This window comes from Gymnoscopelus braueri (assembly GCF_963280865.1).
Source record: "Gymnoscopelus braueri genome assembly, chromosome: 24".
Lineage (NCBI taxonomy): Eukaryota > Metazoa > Chordata > Actinopteri > Myctophiformes > Myctophidae > Gymnoscopelus > Gymnoscopelus braueri.
Genome location: NC_137626.1, coordinates 5038591 through 5060549, shown reverse-complemented (window position 1 = coordinate 5060549; position 21959 = coordinate 5038591). Strand labels below are relative to the sequence as shown.

General features: G+C 43.2%; 1 protein-coding gene across 1 annotated transcript in view; it reads right to left on the bottom strand.

Moving 5' to 3' along the window:
• The window catches only part of LOC308080359 (NLR family CARD domain-containing protein 3-like), a 31205-nt gene that overhangs the window by 8278 nt on the left and 968 nt on the right, over positions 1–21959 (bottom strand). The window contains exons 2-9 of the mRNA XM_080422183.1: positions 16706–16803; positions 15615–15665; positions 13115–13212; positions 11534–11602; positions 9212–9282; positions 8897–9037; positions 1176–1418; positions 1–776 (exon numbers count right to left, since the gene is read on the bottom strand). The exon at positions 1–776 is cut by the window's left edge and continues 1058 nt beyond it. Coding sequence (XP_080278309.1) covers positions 1–776; positions 1176–1418; positions 8897–9037; positions 9212–9257 — 1206 coding nt within the window. The 5' untranslated portion in view covers positions 9258–9282; positions 11534–11602; positions 13115–13212; positions 15615–15665; positions 16706–16803. The remainder of the gene's footprint in view (positions 777–1175; positions 1419–8896; positions 9038–9211; positions 9283–11533; positions 11603–13114; positions 13213–15614; positions 15666–16705; positions 16804–21959) is intronic.

Below are 21959 nucleotides of genomic sequence, written 5' to 3'. Positions count from 1 at the left end.
AGGGTCAGTGAACCCTTTCACCTCTGTCACCCTGTCAAAATACTCAGAAGGGATCTGATCGGCTGCTGCGGGTCGTGTGGTTATCCAGATGCGAGCTGAAGGAAGCAGCTTTCCTTTTATGAGGCTTGTCAGCAACACGTCCACTGAGGTCCGCTTTGAGACATCAGTACACGTCTTATTGCTCTGGAAGTTTAAAGGAATCCGACACTCATCTAATCCATCAATGATGAACAAAACATCTGGCCCTTTGATGGTACAGAGTGCTTCTTCCTCGATGTCACAAAAAAAGTGATTAACAAGTTCCTCCAAGCTGTAATCCGTCTTCAGTGAATTCAGCTCTCGGAAAGTGAATGGAAAGATCATATGGATATTCTGGTTGCCTTTGTCTTCTGCCCAGTTCAGAGTGTACTCCTGAGTTAGGGCTGTTTTACCAATGCCAGCCACTCCCTTCGTCATCACTGTTCTGATTGGTCCTTCTCCAGGTAAACGGTTAAAGATGTCTTCAAATTGGATTGGTGTTTCTTGTCCGGCTTGTTTACTGAATGCTGTTTCAATCTGTCTGACCTCATGTTGATTACTGTCCTCTCCACTATCTCTCTCTATGATGCAGAGCTCTGGCTTTATGAAGATCTGTTTTCCTTGTTTCTTTTGGTTCTGAAACTTCTTCCTCACATTAGATTTGAGTTGTTGTTGTTGTTGTTGTTGTTGTTGTTGTTGTTGTTGTTGTTGTTTTTGTTGTTGTTGTTGATTATGATGAGGAGGAGGAGCTAGAGTTTCTAAATAACCAAAGAACAGAGGACAACAATAAGTCTACGTTATGGTAAATTACTCTCTTCCATTTGCTTGAAGCATTTTGAATAGGTTGTCAAATAATATACACAAATAAAGGATGCATGAGACTTCTTTACACTTATTTCAGAAAATACACTTCCTATACAGATGTTGGATGTTACACATCTACACTGGGTAATAGTTTTGCATGATTCTTGCACAACAGTAACCCACCCCATCCTCATTCATTGTTAGCACTGGTCTGGATACAACGTTAGCACAGTGGTCTCGTATATGAGAAATATTTTCCAAATGAAAGACAGACTCGCCCCTGGCCACTCCAGCTTTGTGGAGATAAAGAGATTTGTTCTTACATTTTCACTCAATATTACATCTGATCTTACCAGGCGTCTCCAACAGGTGGGGTTGGTGTTGTTTAAGGGCATTGTAAAATGCTTCTCTGATGTTTGTTGTGCCTGGATCTAGCACCATCGTGTACAGTTCCCTCATTTGCTCCATGCTTGTCTCCTTGGCTTTAATCTTGGCATAGAGCTCAGCATGGACCATAGTTCCTAGACTGTCTACTATAGGCATGACTGTGGTAACCTTTTGAATGAACTCTGCCCTGTGCTGGACCACAAAATGTGCTGTTTTCAAGAGAAAAAGAGAGTGGTGGTTGAGATAAATGCATCATAAAAATGAAAATATCATGAAAATATGTAATTATAACAATGAAAAAAAAAAAAGCTGTCTGTACATCTCTACATCGCCACATAAATAGTAGTGTAACAACTGGTACACACACACACACCCCCCCCCCCCCCCTCCCCCCCTTCGGATATTATCCAATATCCAACCGGCAAATCAGCACTAGCTAATGTGTCTATCACCTGAGCAGTCGACACTCTAACTTAAAATAAATTAACAACAATAAAATGAGGGCAATGATGAAAATGTGTCACATACACATGACCCATGACCTTATTTTGTATCAGAGACAATTACAATATAGCATTCTATCAACACTCTAATTGAATATAATTTAATAACGGAAGGTTACATCCGATGTAACCCAGGTTCTCTGAGTGGAGAGACTGGCTCTCCACTATATATTATTCAATATGTACGGGAACTGACCCCCAGGGGCAGTGCTCGTGGATACTCTTTAAGACACATCATCTATGGTGGCCCTGCCCTGATCTGCAATCAGTGGGGTATTTAAGTCCCACCCCAGCAGGGCCACTTCGATTAACTTTGATTGACACGAATTTCGGAGCGGCTGATTCGTGGAGAGCCAGTCTCTCCACTCAGAGAACCTGGGTTACATCGGATGTAACCTTCCGTTCTCTTTCGTGGTCGAGACTGGCTCTCCACTACATATTATTCAACATGTACGGGAACCCTCTAAGACACACCGCGAGGAAATAAGCAGACCCAGCCGCCCCCGCGGCAGCCCGAAGCAGTTTAAGCCCAAAGTATCAGAGCCCAAGGCGTGCTCCAAAATTCTACCATCCAACAAAGTATGTAATACCCGTGGCCTAGGCGCAAGACGCTACCTAGGCCCAGCTGGCCCCGCCAGGCGCTAAGGCCAGTCAAAAAAAGAAGACTCTGTGGGCCTGTGTGGCCCTGACGTACGACACTAAGCTCTAACAGGGCAGAGTGGGAACCGACTCTGTCTTTGTACTCCATCTGTCTGCATGTCAAAGAGAGGACAGAGCTCAAACACCAGATTGGGATATGCCTCTGAGAGAACTTTGGGGAGAAAGGCCAGGTTGGGGCGTAACACTGCTCCTCCATCATCTGGGCCTAGACCTGCAAAGCTCCTCATGGACTGACAGAGCTTGCAACTCCACAATTCTCCTTGCAGATACGACTGGTGAAGGCCATGTCCTGCTGCGGAGCCCAGCACGCACTCAGTGATAGGGGTGCTGGCTACCACACCCATGCAGTAGATCCTGATAAATGCGGACGGCGTCAAACAGGAGCCGTCACACAGATCTCAGATAGAGGGGCACCTCGCCAGAAGCCCATGAGGCAGCGAGGCCCTGTGTGGAATGTGCACACATTCCTGTTGGAATGTGTGCACACCTATACGCCTGCTGGATTGTTTCTCAACCCATTGAGGGAGCCCAGCCTTGGAGACCATCTGCCCAAGGCAGTTAGGTCCATACACACTTCCAAGGCCCTGACAGGGCCCACAGTGACTGCAACCCTGCTTCACTGCCCTGAGAGGGTGGGAAGGGTGCAGTTCAATAGACTGACTCGTACTCTGATCAGGCCATAGGGTGGAATGCAGGGATTGACACCAGCACCACCCAAGCATTGCCATGTAGGAAGCGTCAGCATCCCTCATGCACGACAGGGACATTCTTGTAGCTGAGAAAGTTAACAGCAAGAATGCTGCCTCGAGAGAAGCCATTGCAGCCCAAGTGTTCACAGGCTCAGATGCCCCATGCCGCAAGGCACTGAAGGCACACGGTACCACCTCCTGTGGGGGGACTGCTGGCCTACCGTGAGAGGGCCACGAGCCCCCTTCGGCAACTGGGTAATTTACATGTTGCCCTTGTTTGGGACCGTCGTGTCACTGGCTGATCCCCAGCACAGCGACACAATTATCTTGGGATGAGGAGGGAGCTCACTCCGTGGCTCACACGACCACGCCGGCTTCCGCCCTGCAGAACTACATTCAGGTGCGTAACTGGGCATGCCGTAGCACACCCGTATGGTGCGTTCTGCTCACCCCTGACAGTCTCTGCATGCTCCACTGTGTCACCGCACTGACGGAACTATATACCCGAACGCGTTAGCTGACCCGCCAGCAATACGCCCTTATGGTGCATGACTGTAACTGACAAGGAATGTACTGGCCGCATGTTCAGGAGGGCTGGACGGCAATGTGTGCCGTGGCTGCCATCAGCCCCAAAGGGCATAGGCACAGCCTCCAGGTCAACCTGGCCCTCAACTGACGAGCCCTGAGGGTGGCCCGTCCCACTGGAGCAAGGGACAAAGTCCCTGCTCTGGCCTCTAACCCATGCCGAGGATCCTTGACTGTGAGCGATGACGCCTGCAACCTCTCTTGTCGAGGCGCCGGCCTAAGTGCCCAAGTGCCGGCGGAGCCTGGCCACATCGTTGTGGCACTGCTCCTCTGAGCAAGCACGCACCAGCCGGTCATCCAATTTTGGATGCGGAGGCTCTCCCGACGCCAAGGTCCCAGGACTGCGTCCAAGCACCTTGTAACATGCGGGGGGCTACTTTTGCTCTCCTTTAGGATTTTGTTCGTTTTACCTATAAACGAGCCGCAACAGCAACCCCAAGAGGGGCGACACAACGCCAGCTCTCTGAACTGCATACTGCAGTTGGTTAAATAGGCTGCCAACACTCGTAGTCTTCTCATAAACAAAATCCATCTCTACAGACCTGTCCAAACCAGGCAGGGCAGGTAAAGAGGGGGAGCCATAGCCTGAGCTTGGCTCTCACAGCTCTGCCGCCCTCGGACGTTTAGTCTGTTGGGCTGGAGTGGAAACGGCAACACCCTCTACCATATAAGCGCCCCGCTCGTCCCTGACAGTACGGATGTGCTCCGCTGGAATCACCAAACCCGGTTCTCCAGCGAACTACGCTACAGCCGCGTAAACCGACCCAGTCGGCGATACGCTGTATAGCGTGCAATGATTGATTCAGGGGACCCCTGGCAGACCCAGCGCGTTCTGTCTTGCGTCACTGAACCAGATCCACAGACAGAACCCCGCCACGGATGCGTAAACCGACCCAATCGGTGATACGCCGTGTAGCGGGCTCTAATGGCCGCCCAGGTTGTGTCCAACAGACCACCAGACCGCCCGCCAAGTGTTTCCACAGACGGAACTCCGCCACGAACCCGCGAACCGGCCTAGCCGGTAATACGTTGTATAGCGGGCTCTAATGGCTGCTTTATGTGTGTTCTAACAGACCACCAGTACCGACACAATCGGTGATACGCCGTAAAGCAGGCTATAATGACTGTCCACACCAGTGGTGGAGAAAGTACTCTATTACTTCGGCAAGCTGCTCACAGCCCCGCCGGAGCATTCCTGCCATCACCTCCCATGCACATCCACGAGCCTCCTTAGCTCGTTGTAGCCGGGCACTGGCCTCTTGGCCTAACATGGCCGATGGCTCAATAGGCCGCTTCATCGGACAAGCCCGGTCCTCCTGCCGCAGCTTGGACTAGGACCGCCTCACCGGCCGGAGAGCAGCCATACTCCATAAAGGTCAGGGCTATTATGGTCACGCAAGCGCCGTGTAAGCGCGCACTGATACAGTGACGGAATAGCCTCTGTGTTGGCTAGCTGCGTCCGGATAGCCCTGGCTCTGTGCATTCTCGGGATGAGCAAGGAGCTTACTCCGTGGCTTCACACCGATGACCGGATTCTACCACGCAGAATTACACCTAGGTGTGTAGACGGCCCCACCGTGCAACACACCATATATGGTGCACTCCGCTCGCCCCTGACAGTACGGATGCCCTCCGCTGGTATCACCGAACACGGTTCTCCAGTGAACTACGCCACAGCCGCGTAAACCGACCCGGTCGGCAATACGCTGTATAGCGTGAAAAGACTGAAGGGGACCCCTGGCAGACCCGCCACGGACGTGTAAACCGACCCAACCGGTGATACGCCGTATAGCGGGCTATAATGGCCGGGGATTGGCTGCCCAGTTTGTGTACGACAGACCAGCACGTCCTGTCTGTGTCACTGGCAGATCGACAGACAGAACTACACCACGGTCGCGTGAACTGACCCCGTCAGCGATACGACGTATAGTGCGTTATTACACCTGAACGCAGAAGCTGCCGAACCTGGCACCAATACGCTCGTACGGTGCGGCTCTGCCACCCTGGGACGTTCAGTCTGTTGGGTTGCAGTGGAAACGGCTTGCCTCTAAACAACAGGCACCTGGCCTGCTTAGCCTTAGCTGGCAAGGACCTCCAATGGAAACAATAAGACCACAAGGACTTTTTGAACTGTCCTTTTAGGCAAAGTATTTTAAATGTAACTGCTCTTTGCTGTTTTACATTTTCGCCTAATAAAATATTCAATCAATTCAATCAATCCAAGATGAAGCAACTGTTTCCATGTCCAGCCAAATGTTTTCATATGTATATATATATATACATCTAATTTTTTTATATATATGTATATATACATACATTTTATTTGTTAGGATGGATGCCCATATAAAACTCAATGTCCAGCAGTTTGTCTTGTGTCTCCAGCAGAGTTTCTAGTGTCTCCATCTTCCCCTGGAAGAGGTTGCACCTGAACTCTGCAGCCGCACTGAGGCGCTCCAACACGAAGACTCTGACATTTCTACTCCAAACTCTTTCCTTGTTGTGGAACGCGCGCCACAATGCAGAATTGCACCTAGGTGTGGACGGCTCCGCCGTGCAACACACCATATATGGTGCCCCCCGCTTCGTGGGTTGGAGAGAAAACGACCGCCGGCAGGATAAAGCAATTCATGCACGCAGAGGGGTCCAGACTGCCCGTGCGCGCATGATCCATCCCCAAGCAAAGCATACATCTATCGTGGCCGTCCTCCAAGGGCATCTTTACCCCACAGCCCAGACAGACGTGGGGCGCTGGGCTGGCCATGTTTGCTATTTTATTTAAGCTATGTAAACGAATCTATATACCTAAATATATATATATATATATAGGTATATATTCGTAGACGTATGTATTTGTATATCTAGACAAAAGGCAGTGAAAATATGATTGTTTTAAAACAAAAAATCTGGTGTCTCACTTTACCCCAGGTCTGGGGTAAACCGAGACAAACCAGAAAAATCAATGGGGTAAAGTGAGACCAGACCACTTTTTTTAAAACAATCATATTTTCACTGCCTTTTGTCTTGAATACATTCTGATAATTTCCATTGTTAGGAAACATCCCAAATGTATGGGAAATGTGTACATTTTACTGATATATCATTTTAGCTCACCTAGAGGGGAGAAAATGTAAAAAGTGTCTCACATTACCCCACTCTCCCCTATGTTCTTGGCATTTTCTACAATGTTTATGACATAAAAAGTAAAACATATGCAATGTAATATTAGATTAAAATATGTTTAAGTACTAAACTTAGACACTTAGGGTAAAGTGAGACAGTGTCCGACTTTACCGCAAGCCATTTGTCTCACTTTACCCCACAGCCACATTTTGGTGAAAAGGACCACTTTTAGCAATTCTGGCTAATCTACAATTAGCATTAATCACATGGATGTATAGGTTTGTAGTTCATCAACATGCATGACATAAGTTTTTCTACCTGAATCAATTTTCTTTGACACAACAGCTGATTATGTTGACAGCCCAAAAAATTACTTTTACATGCAAAAAACATATTTTAGTGAAAAAAACATGCTTACTACAACACAATGAGGTCCTCTCCTCCATGGTAAGTGGGAAATGGGAGGGGCTTCAAAATCTAATGGTCATATGACCACACAGGTGTTGTGGTCAGGTGATAAGGGGGGTGTCTCACTTTACCCTGTGTCACACATCTAATGGTCATATGACCACACAGGTGTTGTGGTCAGGTGATAAGGGGGGTGTCTCACTTTACCCTGTGTCTCACATTACCCCACTCTCCCCTACTCAATACTCGAATATTCGTATACTCATATACTTAATATTCGCCCATTTATATATTCGTATATTAATACACTAAATCTCTATAAGTATAAGAGCAGAGCCCAGTGTCACTTTATCCTTATTTCACTTATTTACTTCCCACAGTCAGTGAATTGCAACGAGTGCAGTGTGCTGCCAGGAGATAACTCCTGACCTAGCGCCACACTGCCCTCTTGTGACCTGCGGGGCACAGTGCAGCCCTCTCCTAGGGTGCACCTAGGCCCCTCCCCCTACGCTGACGCCTTGCGCCGACGCGGAAGTAGGGACACGCTACAAACTTTTCTTCTGTTTGTTTGTTTGTTTGTTTGATTACTTGGCTCCGCCGAGGGCTTCCTCGGACCGCGGCGGCGATGATAACCGGTAGTAGATGGCCCGGAGCCCGGAGGTCCGCCGACAGGGTCAGCCTCGCTCGGGTTCTACGGTCTACCCCGGTACCGCGCCGTGGCGGCGATGCCGGCGATCCAAGCGCTCAACCGACGGGGTTGGCTTCCCACTTGGTCACTCGAGCAGAACAACAGCCGCCCTGATCCGCCCTCTGACTGGGTCAGACTCGGAACCAGGGTGCACGCCGCGCGCCAGGAATAAAACTTGTGTTGGTGTGAATATGACAGCGAAGCGTCCCGAGAGGAGCCTCGCAAGACCTGCTCTCTACCAAACGTAAGTGGACCACGCTGCCAAACACCCGTTCTGTATACTGTATGTCTTAAGCTGAGCCCACTAAGCGTCTGCACTCGTGGAAATCAAAGAATCGAAGTGGCCCTGCTGGGGTGGGACTTAAATACCCCACTGATTGCAGATCAGGGCAGGGCCACCATAGATGATGTGTCTTAAAGAGTATCCACGAGCACTGCCCCTGGGGGTCAGTTCCCGTACATATTGAATAATATGTAGTGGAGAGCCAGTCTCGACCACGAAAGAGAACAAGTAGTCCATTTGACGCCCCCATGTGTTCAATACTAAACCTAGATAGTTCTTTCCAATGATTTTCGTTGTTGTTGATTTGTATTCATATGGTGTCCTAGAACAATTTTGGTTTGGTTGCCCAAAGTTGCCATTTGGGCAATTTGCATAATCTAAGATGGCCACTGAACGCCATGGCGAAAATGTATCTCTTGACCCGCTTGTTCTAGAATTTTGTGTAATATTTCCTTTATAGGCTTTTAATGTGTGTAGAATCCATTTCTGATTATATATTTTACACTGCAGGTCAATCTCATCAGGCAAGCAGGTGAACCAGCCAATTTTATATTTCTATCTGTTCAATACTGAACGTAGAAATGTTCTTTCTGATTTGTTTTGGTTGATTTGCATTAAGGGATCTAGAATGATTTAGCTTGGTTGCCCAAACGGCAACTTTGGGCAACTCTTGTAATTTGCATAATCAAAGATGGCCACTGAACGAAAACTGTTATTTTTGACCCGCTTGTCCTAGAGCAATGTGTAATACCTCTTTTTGGGGGGAGGGGGGTTGGGGTCATGTGTGTAGAATCCATTTCTGATGTTATATTTTCAATATTTTCACATTGCAGAGCAGCAGGTGGAACCTCAGCATGACTGTCAGCTGAGTCTCCTGATTGAAGTTCAGGTCCTGCATAAGGAGAGGAGGATAATGAAACAAGCTCTGAGTGGATGGGACTAGTCAATAGCTAGATAGTATGATGACATTCATATACAAGATCGATAGATCGATAGATCGATAGATTTCTTAGCTGCTATTAAACATAATATTGTGTCTAATTCCTCTTTTTCAGTATGGCATTACCTGGACAGGCATCATGTGACTGCTCAGAAAGTTGATCCTGCTCCATTTTGTTCAGGACCAGAAAGTACAGGCTGACAAGATAGAAGGATCTGGTTATGAAACAAATAAATAAATACAAAGATACACTCAATGCTGTGTTGGTGTGGCATTCGTTACATGCACATTGGGTCCGTCTGTTAAAGAACAACCAAACAAAGACGATTGTCTTCCTCCTGATACTTTGTTATAACCTCTATTGTTAGCTCTATTGTTAAAATCACGTCCTCCCTAAACAGCTGACTGAATGGCAGCTGGATCTAATTGTAACCATCAATGAGTTGTAGCAGGTTCCATTTCCGGTGCCCATTTCCCATTGTAGTTGTCTATTATTTGATTTATTTGCGTTGTGTATTAATAATTCTGTCCCTGCCACTGATCCTACCACTCCCTTTGACAGACACTGACAGTAATGACTGAAAATGCCTACAGCTGGGCACAGTAGCCAGCGACACAGTAGAGACTTTTGGCCAACCAGAGCACACGCTGGCAGTGCACAGAGCAGAGCCAGTCAGAGCGCGTGGGAGGGTAGACGAAGGAGAAGGAGACGAAGACATGACACAGAAGGAGGGCAGCTCCCACGGGCAGAAGTACGGGTGGACGGGGACAGGGACACCACCGCCAATGAAGGGCCAGGCTGTGCGATGGACACTCCATCCGTCTGGCCGAGTTGTTTGGCAACATGCGGTGGTGCCCTGTGGTGGTGCCCTCCCGTCCGTGGGAGGCTGCCTATAGATTCAGGCATACTCACACCTCCGGGTGTCATGTTTGTGATGTCTGTCTGTCTGTCTACCCGCCCACCCTCCTCTGGGAAATTTAATATAGGAAAAAGAATAGAAAAGCTGCCGGGGTTTGTAATGTTATACATTGGCAGAATCCACTTTGTGTTCATGCGTTAAAAGATTGACTTTGAGACCGGTTTCATTCTGCATGGGTAGAATATTTTGGATCATTCATTTCTGAACAACAGAGCACCTATTGAAGACATCTCACATCTACCAGAGTGTCATTTTGTTTTAACAGAGTCTGTGCTGTTATGTACGGTTATGTACCAACGTTTATTACACGGCTTGGTTGAATGTTTCATTCTGAATAGATGATGGATCAGCTGAACTTTAATTAAATATCTTATCGTGGTGTAATGAGAATAAGAATTGTGCGAAGTTTAACACCACAACCAAATAAAAGGCTAATAAAACGTGGAAAGTATAATATAAGCCTTTTCTACTGAACATTGCTAACCTTTACGGCTGGAATCCAGGGCATACTGAAACGCTGCTATCCGATATATTATGGACCAGAGCTTTGTTTACTGAGGGGAAATATGTCTTTTGGATTAACATATCACTGTCCTACGTCGGAATGGGGAATGGATCTGGTCTACTCTGGACGCAGCTAGATTTCATCCATACTGTATCATCATCAGATAGTAAGACATAAGTGTGATGTGATGTGGTCAATATTATGAATTAATAGCGCAACACATGGAGTTGGCAGGAAAGTCCAATAAGCGAAACTGTGGCCATACTTGCAGAAACGGCAAACACGCAGAGGGTTTGCATCATGTCTATAATATGCATCCAAGCAATACATCTTTAGACATTTTTTTTTTATGTGTTGAAAATGTTGGGCACATACATATTGTATTTGATGTTTGGCACTATTGTAATTGATTTTGCATGATGAATGGCATTGATCAAATAACATATTCGCAAACTTTGCTCCCATGTAAGTCTGCCTCCGAGCAGAACAAAGAGTATACTGTAATTTGACGAATCAGACTCTTAACATGAAAAGGTGCCTAAATGTCGATAAGTAAAAAATATGTGCGGAAATGAGCTTAGTGAATGAGGCCCATTGTCACTTACAGCTAAACATTGGTTATAAGAATGTTTTTGAAAACATTTCAAGCGAGAAATAAACAATACAGTAATAAAATGTATTCTATTTGATCAACACTTCTAGTTGTTTCTGAGGCAACGCGTTGCACTGGACCACTTGGCATACATTAATGGAATACTTTGTATTACCATAAGCAATGAAATCCTTCGTTCTTTTGTTACTTTTGGGTCAGTGTATTAATTTCTTTATTAAGTAGCCGTGTAATAAGCAGGATAATCAATGTGGAGCAGGTCATTATTGAGAAATAAACCCATTGAGTCTAATCACCCTGTCTCCCCATTGATTATCCCTTGCATAACAAACACCATGTTACTGTATTATGTACATACTTACAACTTAATAACACAAATGTTCAACTTCAAAGAAATAGAAGACATACAGTACCTGGAGATAAATAAAAGAAGAATAAACAGCTTTGTTTCAGAAAGTGACGATGACACAATTCTCCAACTCCTATATAAAGCACACAGAGGGGAGGGGCATTAGCTTGATTACATGAAGATCAGGTGCATGCTACTGTAGCATCACACCACAATATAATGTTCTCTGTAGCAACACAACACTGTAATCTATGCATTTATATGTACATGACAGTTATATTAAACACTAAATCTCTAAATGAGAATCAAAACAGAAGTGTGGTGTGTGTGTGTTTGGGGGGGGGGGCAGAAGGAGGTGGGGTGAAATCACTTTAAAGTTAAACTTATATATAACTGTAGTCAAATCCAATGCTTATTATAATCAAAGGGATAATAAACATTTACATATAGTGTGACAGTAGATGACTCCAGATGATCCCTTATTCATTGCAAGGAGCACTTCAGACATTTTCAACCTTATCTTCATATAATTAGTCCTCACTAATGCTCAAATTCGCTCCTCACATTATAAGGTGGCACAATGTATGTCTACTCACTCTGTGTCTTATTGGTGGGATGTAGACAGTTCAGAAACCTGCCTACCAGTCGATGCAGATTCCAAGCTAATAGAACCTACAGCCTTTCTATTCCTGGAACGTTAGCATGCTGACATAGAAGTCATTGTTCTTGCATTAATTTAAAAAAATCACACCCAGTGTGAAGTGGGCGGTGTGGTCACAGTGGTCATCACAGTGATGGAAGTTCACTTAAAGAAAAGTAATATTGTGGACCAACCATTGTACACCCCTAACTTAAAAAAATGTGCATAGTCCTATTTATAGGGCTATGCACATGAGTCATGTTTCACTAGCTAATCACAGTCCTGAATAGACTGTGATTGGCCAATCACGGTGCAGGGTTAGGGGGGTTCACTGGTGGCCAATCACAGCGCAGGGTTGGGGGGGTGCAATGGGTGGGGGGGAGTACAATGGTGGCCAATCACAGTGCAGCGAATGTCGATGTCCAAACCTCACATATAGGGGCGGTTTCACCGCCCAATAAATGGTTCGAAAACTAGTTTTGACCAAACCTGTCTACCAATGATGTCACTGGTAGGCAGGTTTCTGAACTGTCCACATCCTCCTCTGAGACACAGAGAGAGAAGACAGTAATGATGCATCTACTTATAATGAGCATTAGTGAGGACCAATTATATGAAGATATTTAGAAAATGGTTGAAGTGGTTCTTAAATAAATTGCTGCTGTCATGAAGGGAAGAGAACAGATCCACACAACTTTAGACATAATTAAAACTTTATAATCTGTATTAAAGGTGGATAAAATACAATGGAGTCAGAGATGATTAATATCAGTTTAAACTCTACAGCAGAGAAATCAGTGATCAGGTGTTGTCATTTCACAATAAGACCACTAGATGGTGCACATAAACCACATTAAATAACAAAGACTCCATTAGGGAAAGTTAGAACAGATTTAGAGATGTATTTTAGGTTTGTTGAAATATGATTGTAGTTAAAGGAGGTTGTGTGACATCATGGTGTGTTACATTCCTGGGGAGGTGAGGGTGTTTTGTTGTCCAACTCACCCAGTCTGTCAGAGATGTCAGCTGTGAGACCTCATGGCTGATGGCTCACCAATGGAAGGAGGTGTTTGTAACAATCTGTTGTTACCTGGTGTTTTTATCTGGTTAAAGGAAAATAAATCAGCATTATCATAGCTGCCGCCACCATTTTCACAGTAGTATTCCGCAAAAAAACAATCTCAATCCACAACAGGTGTGTAGGCTTAGTAGGCTGATGATTTCTCAAGGTTTTAAAGGGATATTTCACTCCCAAACATGTTTGGAGTCATTTTAACGTCTACTCAGGCTTTTGTGTTTCACACAGGCAGTTTTGATGTTGCTCAGTCATTTGATATTCATTTTATCAGACACGCCCCCTTCCTATACAAACCCCAGTTTAACCATGTTAGATTAATTAAATAACCCCATTTCTTGGTTCTGGTGACTGATATTGTCCTTCTAATGCGTGAGGGGGACGATTTTTTTTGTATTACTTTTTTCCTTAATTCATTTTTATTCTATTGTTTACATTTCATTTTTTCCATTTCCCCCCCCAAACAAATAAAAAATAAATGAAAAACATAATTGAAAAAACACAGCCCCACATAGAAGGACAATATCAGTCCCCAGAACCAAGGAGGGGTGTTTTCAATGAATTTAACATGGTTAAAACTCCTACACCTAAAGTAGCAGATCTACATATTAAGCTCACAACATGTTATGACATTTATACACTATAGGCTATAATGTGCTACTTTCAATGACGCGACTCAGTCTTTAACATCCAAAGAAGTTTCATCAGAGCGCATTCCAATTCACTGCCGACAAACAAATCAATACTAATAGAACATTGCAAATCAATACAAAATCCATTAACTAGCAGCTCATCCTTGATCCATTTTAATGGGACAAACCAAACAGCCAGGTCTTAGAACCACTAGAGAGAGACAGACCCTCACACATATCCGCCTGTCAGTGCTTAACCTCGGCATTATCAGCCGTCATAACCTGCCTGCCTCCTACCACTGAATCTGGACGTATTTATTTTAGTGAGCTTCCTCTGCAGTCGCCAGAAGGAGTTGATCAGTTTAGCCCCTTACGGAACCCTGTATACCTTTTTATGTATTTAGGAGGGCTCCCAAATACAAAAAATCACACCCAGTGTGAAGTGGGCGGTGTGGTCACAGTGGTCATCACAGTGATGGAAGAAGTGATGGAAGAAGTGATGGAAGAAGTGATGGAAGAAACCATAACTTTAAAAAAAACAAATTTATGTTTTTTTTAAAGTTATGGTTTCTTATATAGGGCTATGCACATGTGTCATGTTTCCCTAGCCAATCACAGTCCTGAATAGACTGTGATTGGCCAATCACGGTGCAGGGTTAGGCGGGGTACATTTGTGGCCAATCACAGCGCAGGATTTGGTGTGCAAATATCCAAACCTCACATATAGGGGCGGTTTCACCGCCCAAAAAAGGTATAGCCTACAGCATACATGGGCAACTGGCGGCCCGGGGGCCACATGCGGCCCCCACCTTCACTTAATGCGACCGCAGGTTAATATAGGAATACTGATATATCATTGATTTCAGCTGTTCCAATTCCAACCATGCAAACATGACCCGTTTAATGACTGGTATTACATTTCTATTGTCTTATTTATGTCCAATGTATTTGTATTTAAGTTCATAAAGTTAACATAAGTATAACTAAATGCATTTGAAATTAAATAAAAATGTCACTTTTCAGGATTTCAATTAAAAAATAGCAAAGAAAAAAAATCAGGATTCCAATAAAAAATAGCAAAAATAGCAGATTTATGAGCTCAAAATTGAGCTTGTAGATCTGCTACTTTTGCTACTTTTGTGTGACAGAATGGCCAAGTACGGCATTAATTTACGAAAAAAGTAAAAATACGGAGATAAGAGGTGTCTGTCCAACACTGCAATGTGTCCCTCTGGAGTGAGTGTGGAAATATAGTGGCCCTCTCCATCATCAAAGTTGCCCACCGCTGGCCTACAGCATGGGTCTTCAACAGAGGGTCCGGGACCCCCAGGGGGTCCTCAGACTAACTACAGGGAGTCCGCCAAATCTTTGTGTGATGGGGAACATAACATTAGCCGAAAATAGCAGATCCACAAGCTCACTGTGAGCTTGTAGATCGGCTATTTTCTGAGAGTTGGTGTGGAGGGAAAAAGAGCGACCATGCAGGTACAGAGTCTAAATAATACAGTAACTGAAAATGTATTCTATTTGATCAACACTTCTAGTTCCGAGGCACCGCGTCACACTGGACCACCTGGCATACATTAATGGAATACTTTTAATTACCATAAGCAATGAAATCCTTCGTTTTGTTGTTACTTTTGGGTCAATGTATTAATTTCTTTATTAAGTAGCCGTGTAGTAAGCAGGATAATCAATGTGGAGCAGGTCAAAACCCCTTGTGTCTAATCACCCTGTCTCCCCATTGATTATCCCTTGCATAACAAACACCATGTTACTGTATTATGTACATACTTACAACTTAATCACACAAATGTTCAACATCAAAGAAATAGAAGACATTCAGTACCTGGAAAGAAAGAAAGAAAGAACAGCTTTGTTTCAGAAAGTGACGATGACACGATTCTCCAACTCCTAGGGCAGAAGTAGGTGTGAAATCACTTTAAAGTTAAACTTACATAATAGCACTATAGTCAAATAGTATTATATATTATAATCAAAGGGATAATACACATTTACATATAGAGTGACAGTAGATGACTCCAGATGATCCCTTATTGATTGATAGGAGCACTTCAGACATTTTCAACCTTATCTTCATATAATTAGTCCTCACTATGCTCATTATAAGGTGGCACAATGTATGTCTACTCACTCTGTGTCTCATTGGTGGGATGTGGACAGTTCAGAAACCTGCCTACCAGTCGATGCAGATTCCAAGCTAATAGAACCTACAGCCTTTCTATTCCTGGAACGTTAGCATGCTGACATAGAAGTCATTGTTCTTGCATTAATACAAAATAAACGGTTCGAAAACTAGTTTTGACCAAACCTGTCTACCAATGATGTCACTGGTAGGCAGGTTTCTGAACTGTCCACATCCCTCCTCTGAGACACAGAGAGAGAAGACAGTAATGGTGCATCTACTTATAATGAGCATTAATGAGGACCAATTATATGAAGATATTTAGAAAATGGTTGAAGTGGTTCTTAAATAAATTGCTGCTGTCATGAAGGGAAGAGAACAGATTCACAAAACTTTAGACATAATTAAAACGTTATAAGTGTTGCATGTTTCTACATACAATCTGTATTAAAGGTGGATAAAATACAATGGAGTCTGAGATGATGAATCAGTGTAAACTCTACAGCAGAGAAATCAGTGATCAGGTGTTGTCGTTTCACAATAAGACCACTAGATGGTGCACATTAACCACATTAAATAACAAAGACTCCATTGGGGAAAGTTAAAACAGATTTATAGATGTATTTTAGGTTTGTTGAAATATGATTGTAGTTGAAGGAGGTTGTGTGACATGGTGTGTTTCATTCCTGGGGAGGTGAGGGTGTTTTGTTCACTTAATGAAGTTGTTTCCATGTCCAACTCACCCAGTCTGTCAGAGATGTCAGCTGTGAGACTTCATGGCTGATGGCTCACCAATGGAAGGAGGTGTTTGTAACAATCTGTTGTTACCTGGTGTTTCTATCTGGTAAAAGGAAAATAAATCAGCATTATCATAGCTGCCACCACCATTTTCACAGCCGTATTCGGCAAAAAACAATCTCAATCCACATCAGGTGTGTAGGCTAGGCTTAGTAGGCTGATGATTTCTCAAGGTTTTAAAGGGATATTTCACTCCCAAACATGTTTGAAGTCATTTTAACATCTACTCAGGCTTTTGTGTTTCACACAGACAGTTTTGATGTTGCTTGATTCAGTCATTTGATATTCATTTTATCAGACACGCCCCCTTCCTATACAAACCCCAGTTTAACAATGTTAGATTAATTAAAAACACCCCATTTCTTGGTTCTGGTGACTGATATTGTCCTTCTAATGCATGAGGGGGACGATTTTTTTCAATTACCTTTTTCCCTCCTTTTTATTTTACTTTTTACATTTAATTTTTTACATTTCCCCCCCAAAAAAATATTGAAAATAAATGAAAAATATAATTGAAAAAACAGCCCCCTCACATAGACCACCGAAGTCTGACGTCATTTACACATCCTTTGTTTGTCTACCTGGTTCGCAGTTTTCCACCCCCATTCTGAATCCCATAGACGTCTTTAATATCGCGTCAAATAAGAACTGTGTTCCAAAAATAAACAAATGACCCCGGCGGTTTGACTCTTATGGATATGAAGCATCAACTGACGGTGAGAAAACGATAATGTTACTTCCGCCGAATTAGTTACATTTTCGCCAGAAACAGACTGTATCAAATATAAGTGACTGACTATCATAAACGATATAGAACCTCCTCCCTGACAATAACGCCGGGACAGTTTGTTTATTTTTGGACCACAATTCTTATATGAGACGATTCTAAGATGACCCAATGTTATTCTCCATAGAGAAATTACTTCCGCAAACCTGGGGATGAACGAATGACGTCAGGACTTCGGTGGTCTATAGAAGGACAATACCAGTCACCAGAACCAAGGAGGGGTGTTTTCAATGAATTTAACATGGTTAAAACTCCTACACCTAAAGTAGCAGATCTATAAGCTCACAACATGTTATGACATTTATAGGCTATAATGTGCAGGGTTGCCAACTTTCAGAAATGGAAATACGGGACACATTCACGCGCGCGCATTTTTTTTTGTGGTTTTGCGCGGATTATTATTATTTTTTTCATACTTTATTTGGGTTTTAGGGTTAGGGTTGTTACGGTTATTTAATTCTTTTTTTTTGGGAGTTTTTTTGATACTTTAATTGGGTTTTAGGGTTAGGGTTGTTAGGGTTATTTAATTATTTTGGGGGAGCCAGCCCCGCAAACTCCTGAAATGCATAGAAATCTATGAAATCTAAATAAAAAAATCTATGAAATTTATATTAATTATATTGAATTATTATATATTAATTATATGATTTATGTATTTATTAACTGTTAATCCATTATGAAGAATTCCGTTTTCCAGATGAGCATAACTTTAAATGGGCACACTATTTAATTATATTGATTAATATATATAAGAGCTATTCTTTAAATGGAAACACTATTTAATTATATTGATTAATATATATAAGAGTTATTCTTTAAATGGAAACACTATTTAATTATATTGATTAATATATATAAGAGTTATTCTTTAAATGGGCACACTATTTAATTATATTGATTAATATATATTAAATAAATGTTTATTTATTAGACTTTAAAAACTCAACATTAATAAACAATCAACCATATTAGTCTACTGAAATAGCCTAGACTATGCCCACATCAGCAGCCAATATGTAGGCTGCCAGGGCAGGTAAATAGAAATACTGACATCTTGCTAAAAAACGTTCTCCTGAGGCATGCTGTCTGTTGTCAACCAGTCCACCGTGCGCGCTGAACCATGTCACAGGCAGGCAGCGCAGGGCAGAACGTATCCTAGCAACGTGAAAGCGCTAACTCTCATTGGTCGTGTTATGAGTAATGAGCCAATGAGCTGCTGAGCGCACTCCCAGACAATGGCTTCATAGCCAGCGTTGCCAAGTCTGCTTATTTCCCGCAACTTCCCTTGAACAAAATTTGGCTTGTTTTTGGCTTGTTTTTGTAGGTCGGCTGGCTCATTTCTCTCACTATACTTGGCAACACTGAATGACACCCGCATTGAGCTCTCACTCACACAGAGAAGAGACAGGACGGCTGCTCCGTCTCGTTTGTGTGTGGGTGTGTGTGAGTGTGAGTGAGAAATACTCTCTCTCATATAAAAATCGCGCCGTCATTCCACGACCCCAAAATACGGAACATAGTGCGTCCCGTAACAGTTCAATACGGAACACGTCTTTTAGTTTCCAAATAAGGAACGATTCCGTATTTTACGGGACGGTTGGCAACCCGACGCGACTCAGTCTTTAAAGGACGACTTCATCGCTTTTCAACCTATCTTCATATAATTGGTCCTCACTAATACTCATGATAAAATGGTACCATTTTTTTCTACTTGGTCTGTGTCTCATAGGAGGGCTGTGGACAGTCCAGAAACCGTCTACCAGTGACATCATCGTTAGGCATGATTTTTTTTCCCAACAAGATTTCACATTTTTTATTTAGATTTTTATTAACACGAGAACAATGGCTTCTTTTATTGCATTGCAACTTTCCAGGAATAGAAAGCCTGCAGTTTCTATTAGCTTGGATTCCCCATTGATGATGTCACTGGTAGACGGGACTCTGAACTGTCCACAGCCCTCCTCTGAGACACAGACCGAGTAGAAAAACATTGTACCATTTTATCATGAGTATTAGTGAGGACCAATTATATGAAGATAGGTTGAAAAGTGGTGAAGTCGTCCTTTAACAGCCAAAGAAGTTTCATCAGAGCACATTCCAATTCACTGCCGACAAACAAATCAAAACAAACATAATAGAACATTGCAAATCAATACAAAATCCATTAACTAGCAGCTCATGCTTGATCCATTTTAATGGGACAAACTAGCTGTAGAATACAACTCTCGTAGACGTATTTATGATTCTGACGTTTTCAATCTACGAGAGTTGTAGGGTTCACCCCCCATGGACACAGGGACTTTCAGCACTATACCCCGTAGATACTCCAAATATGTACAAATTGAAAATAAAGGTGCTTAACCCCACGCCCCAAATGTTAACTCTCGCTACGGGGTAGTAGTTTAATGTAATAATCCATATCTTTCAATAAAGAAGTGTTTTAATGCCGTCTATGGCCGAACGCCATTTTTTCACCCTCGTTTACTTCCTGTTTACATTGAGTGTAATTCCGGGTTTCACCAGTTGGGCGCGTCACTACCGCCCATTGGGAACTTCCGACAGAATCGGCCAGAGACAGAATTAAAACACTTCTTTATTGAAAGATATGGATTATTACATTAAACTACTATCCCGTAGCGAGAGTTAACATTTAGGGCGTGGGGGTAAGCACCTTTATTTTCAATTTGTACATGTTTGGAGTGTCTACGGGGCATAGTGCTGAAAGTCCCTGTGTCCATGGGGGGTGAACCCTACAACTCTCGTAGATTGAAAACGTCAGAATCATAAATACGTCTACGAGAGTTGTATTCTACAGCTAGGGATAAACCAAACAGCCAGGTATAGAACCACTAGAGAGAGACAGACCCTCACACATATCCGCCTGTCAGTGCTCTGCATCAGCCGTCATAACCTGCCTGCCTCCTACCACTGAATCTGGCCGTATTTATTTTAGTGAGCTTCCTCTGCAGTCGCCAGAAGGAGTTGATCAGTTTAGCCCCTTACGGAACCCTGTATACCGTTTTATGTATTTGGGAGGGCTCCCAAATACAAAAAAGGGTATAGCCTACAGCATATGGGTCTTCTAGGGGGTCCGGGACCCCCAGGGGGTCCTAAAACTAACTACAGGGGGTCCGCCAAATCTTCACTACATACAATCACGTTTTCATTAGAGGTTACTCAAGTGTTCAAAATTCAATAAAAATGCCATTTGGTGTGGGGAAAAAAGTATTAAAGGGATAGTTCACCCCCAAAATGACCTTTTTTTCCTATATAGATTAGTCACCCCACGGAGACTTGAATTCATGGATATTTTTTTGGTTTTTGTCGCATTCCTAAGCTAATGATTTGATGACCGGCAGCGGTTCTGGTAGGAGACCCAAAGAGGAGAGTATGCGTACTGCATGAGCATTATAAAGATGTTGACCCAGTTCAAAAACTATTGTTATCAGTGAGGTTTGGAATTAATTGCATGAATGTACACACATAAAATACATTAAACATACATAATCACTGTCATTTGCCACTGCTCCTAATAATGGATAAAAGCAGAGGACAAATTCCACATGGGCTAATAGGGCTATGTGCAAACAACAACAACTAAAGGAGACATACAGTAATTATTATTTTACTATAACATGCACTTCACTTCCCCAGCTTTTCAAATATGTTAAATGTACAGATAATCAAATATCAAATCCATGTTTTAAAGGACTGGTGATTGTTAGAAACAAGCACAGACTTAAAGCACAGACTTATGTATCTTTTTAACAACTATATAACACAGGGGTCTCCAACAGGGGGTCCGGGACCCCTAAGGGGTCGTCAGAGTTACTACAGGGGGGCCACCAAACCTTTGTGTGGTAGGATATTATTTTTACATTAACCACTTGAACCCTAGCATCCCTATTCTGACATCCCAAAAATAGCAGATCTACAAGCTCACAACGCCTCGCTTGAGATTGCACTCTGTGAGCTTGTAGATCAGCTATTTTTGGCAAAGAAGTTTGGTGTAAAGGGAAAAAAGAGCAGACTAAGTACAGAGTGGAAGGTAAGTATTGACAGTTTAAGTCAAATGTCTGAAAATACACATTAACATGCATCCAACACTGATGACAGTGTCAAACAAGTCTATCTATTAAATCTATGAAAAAAGTTTAATCTGCAACACAATTCCTATTTCATACAATATGTAGTGGGGGTCCCTGCTCCATCTCTCTCTCAGCTAAGGGGTCCTTGGCCTGAAAAACCTTGAAGACCCCTGATATAGCATATGTCCCACAAAATTATAAAAGTTACACGTTTAAGCAATAACAATCATCCTTGCATAAATGTATAGACTCAGGGGGGTCCCTGCTAGGGGTTTGACTGTATTACTATGTAAAGGGGAGACAATGAGTTTCATCCTGGCATTT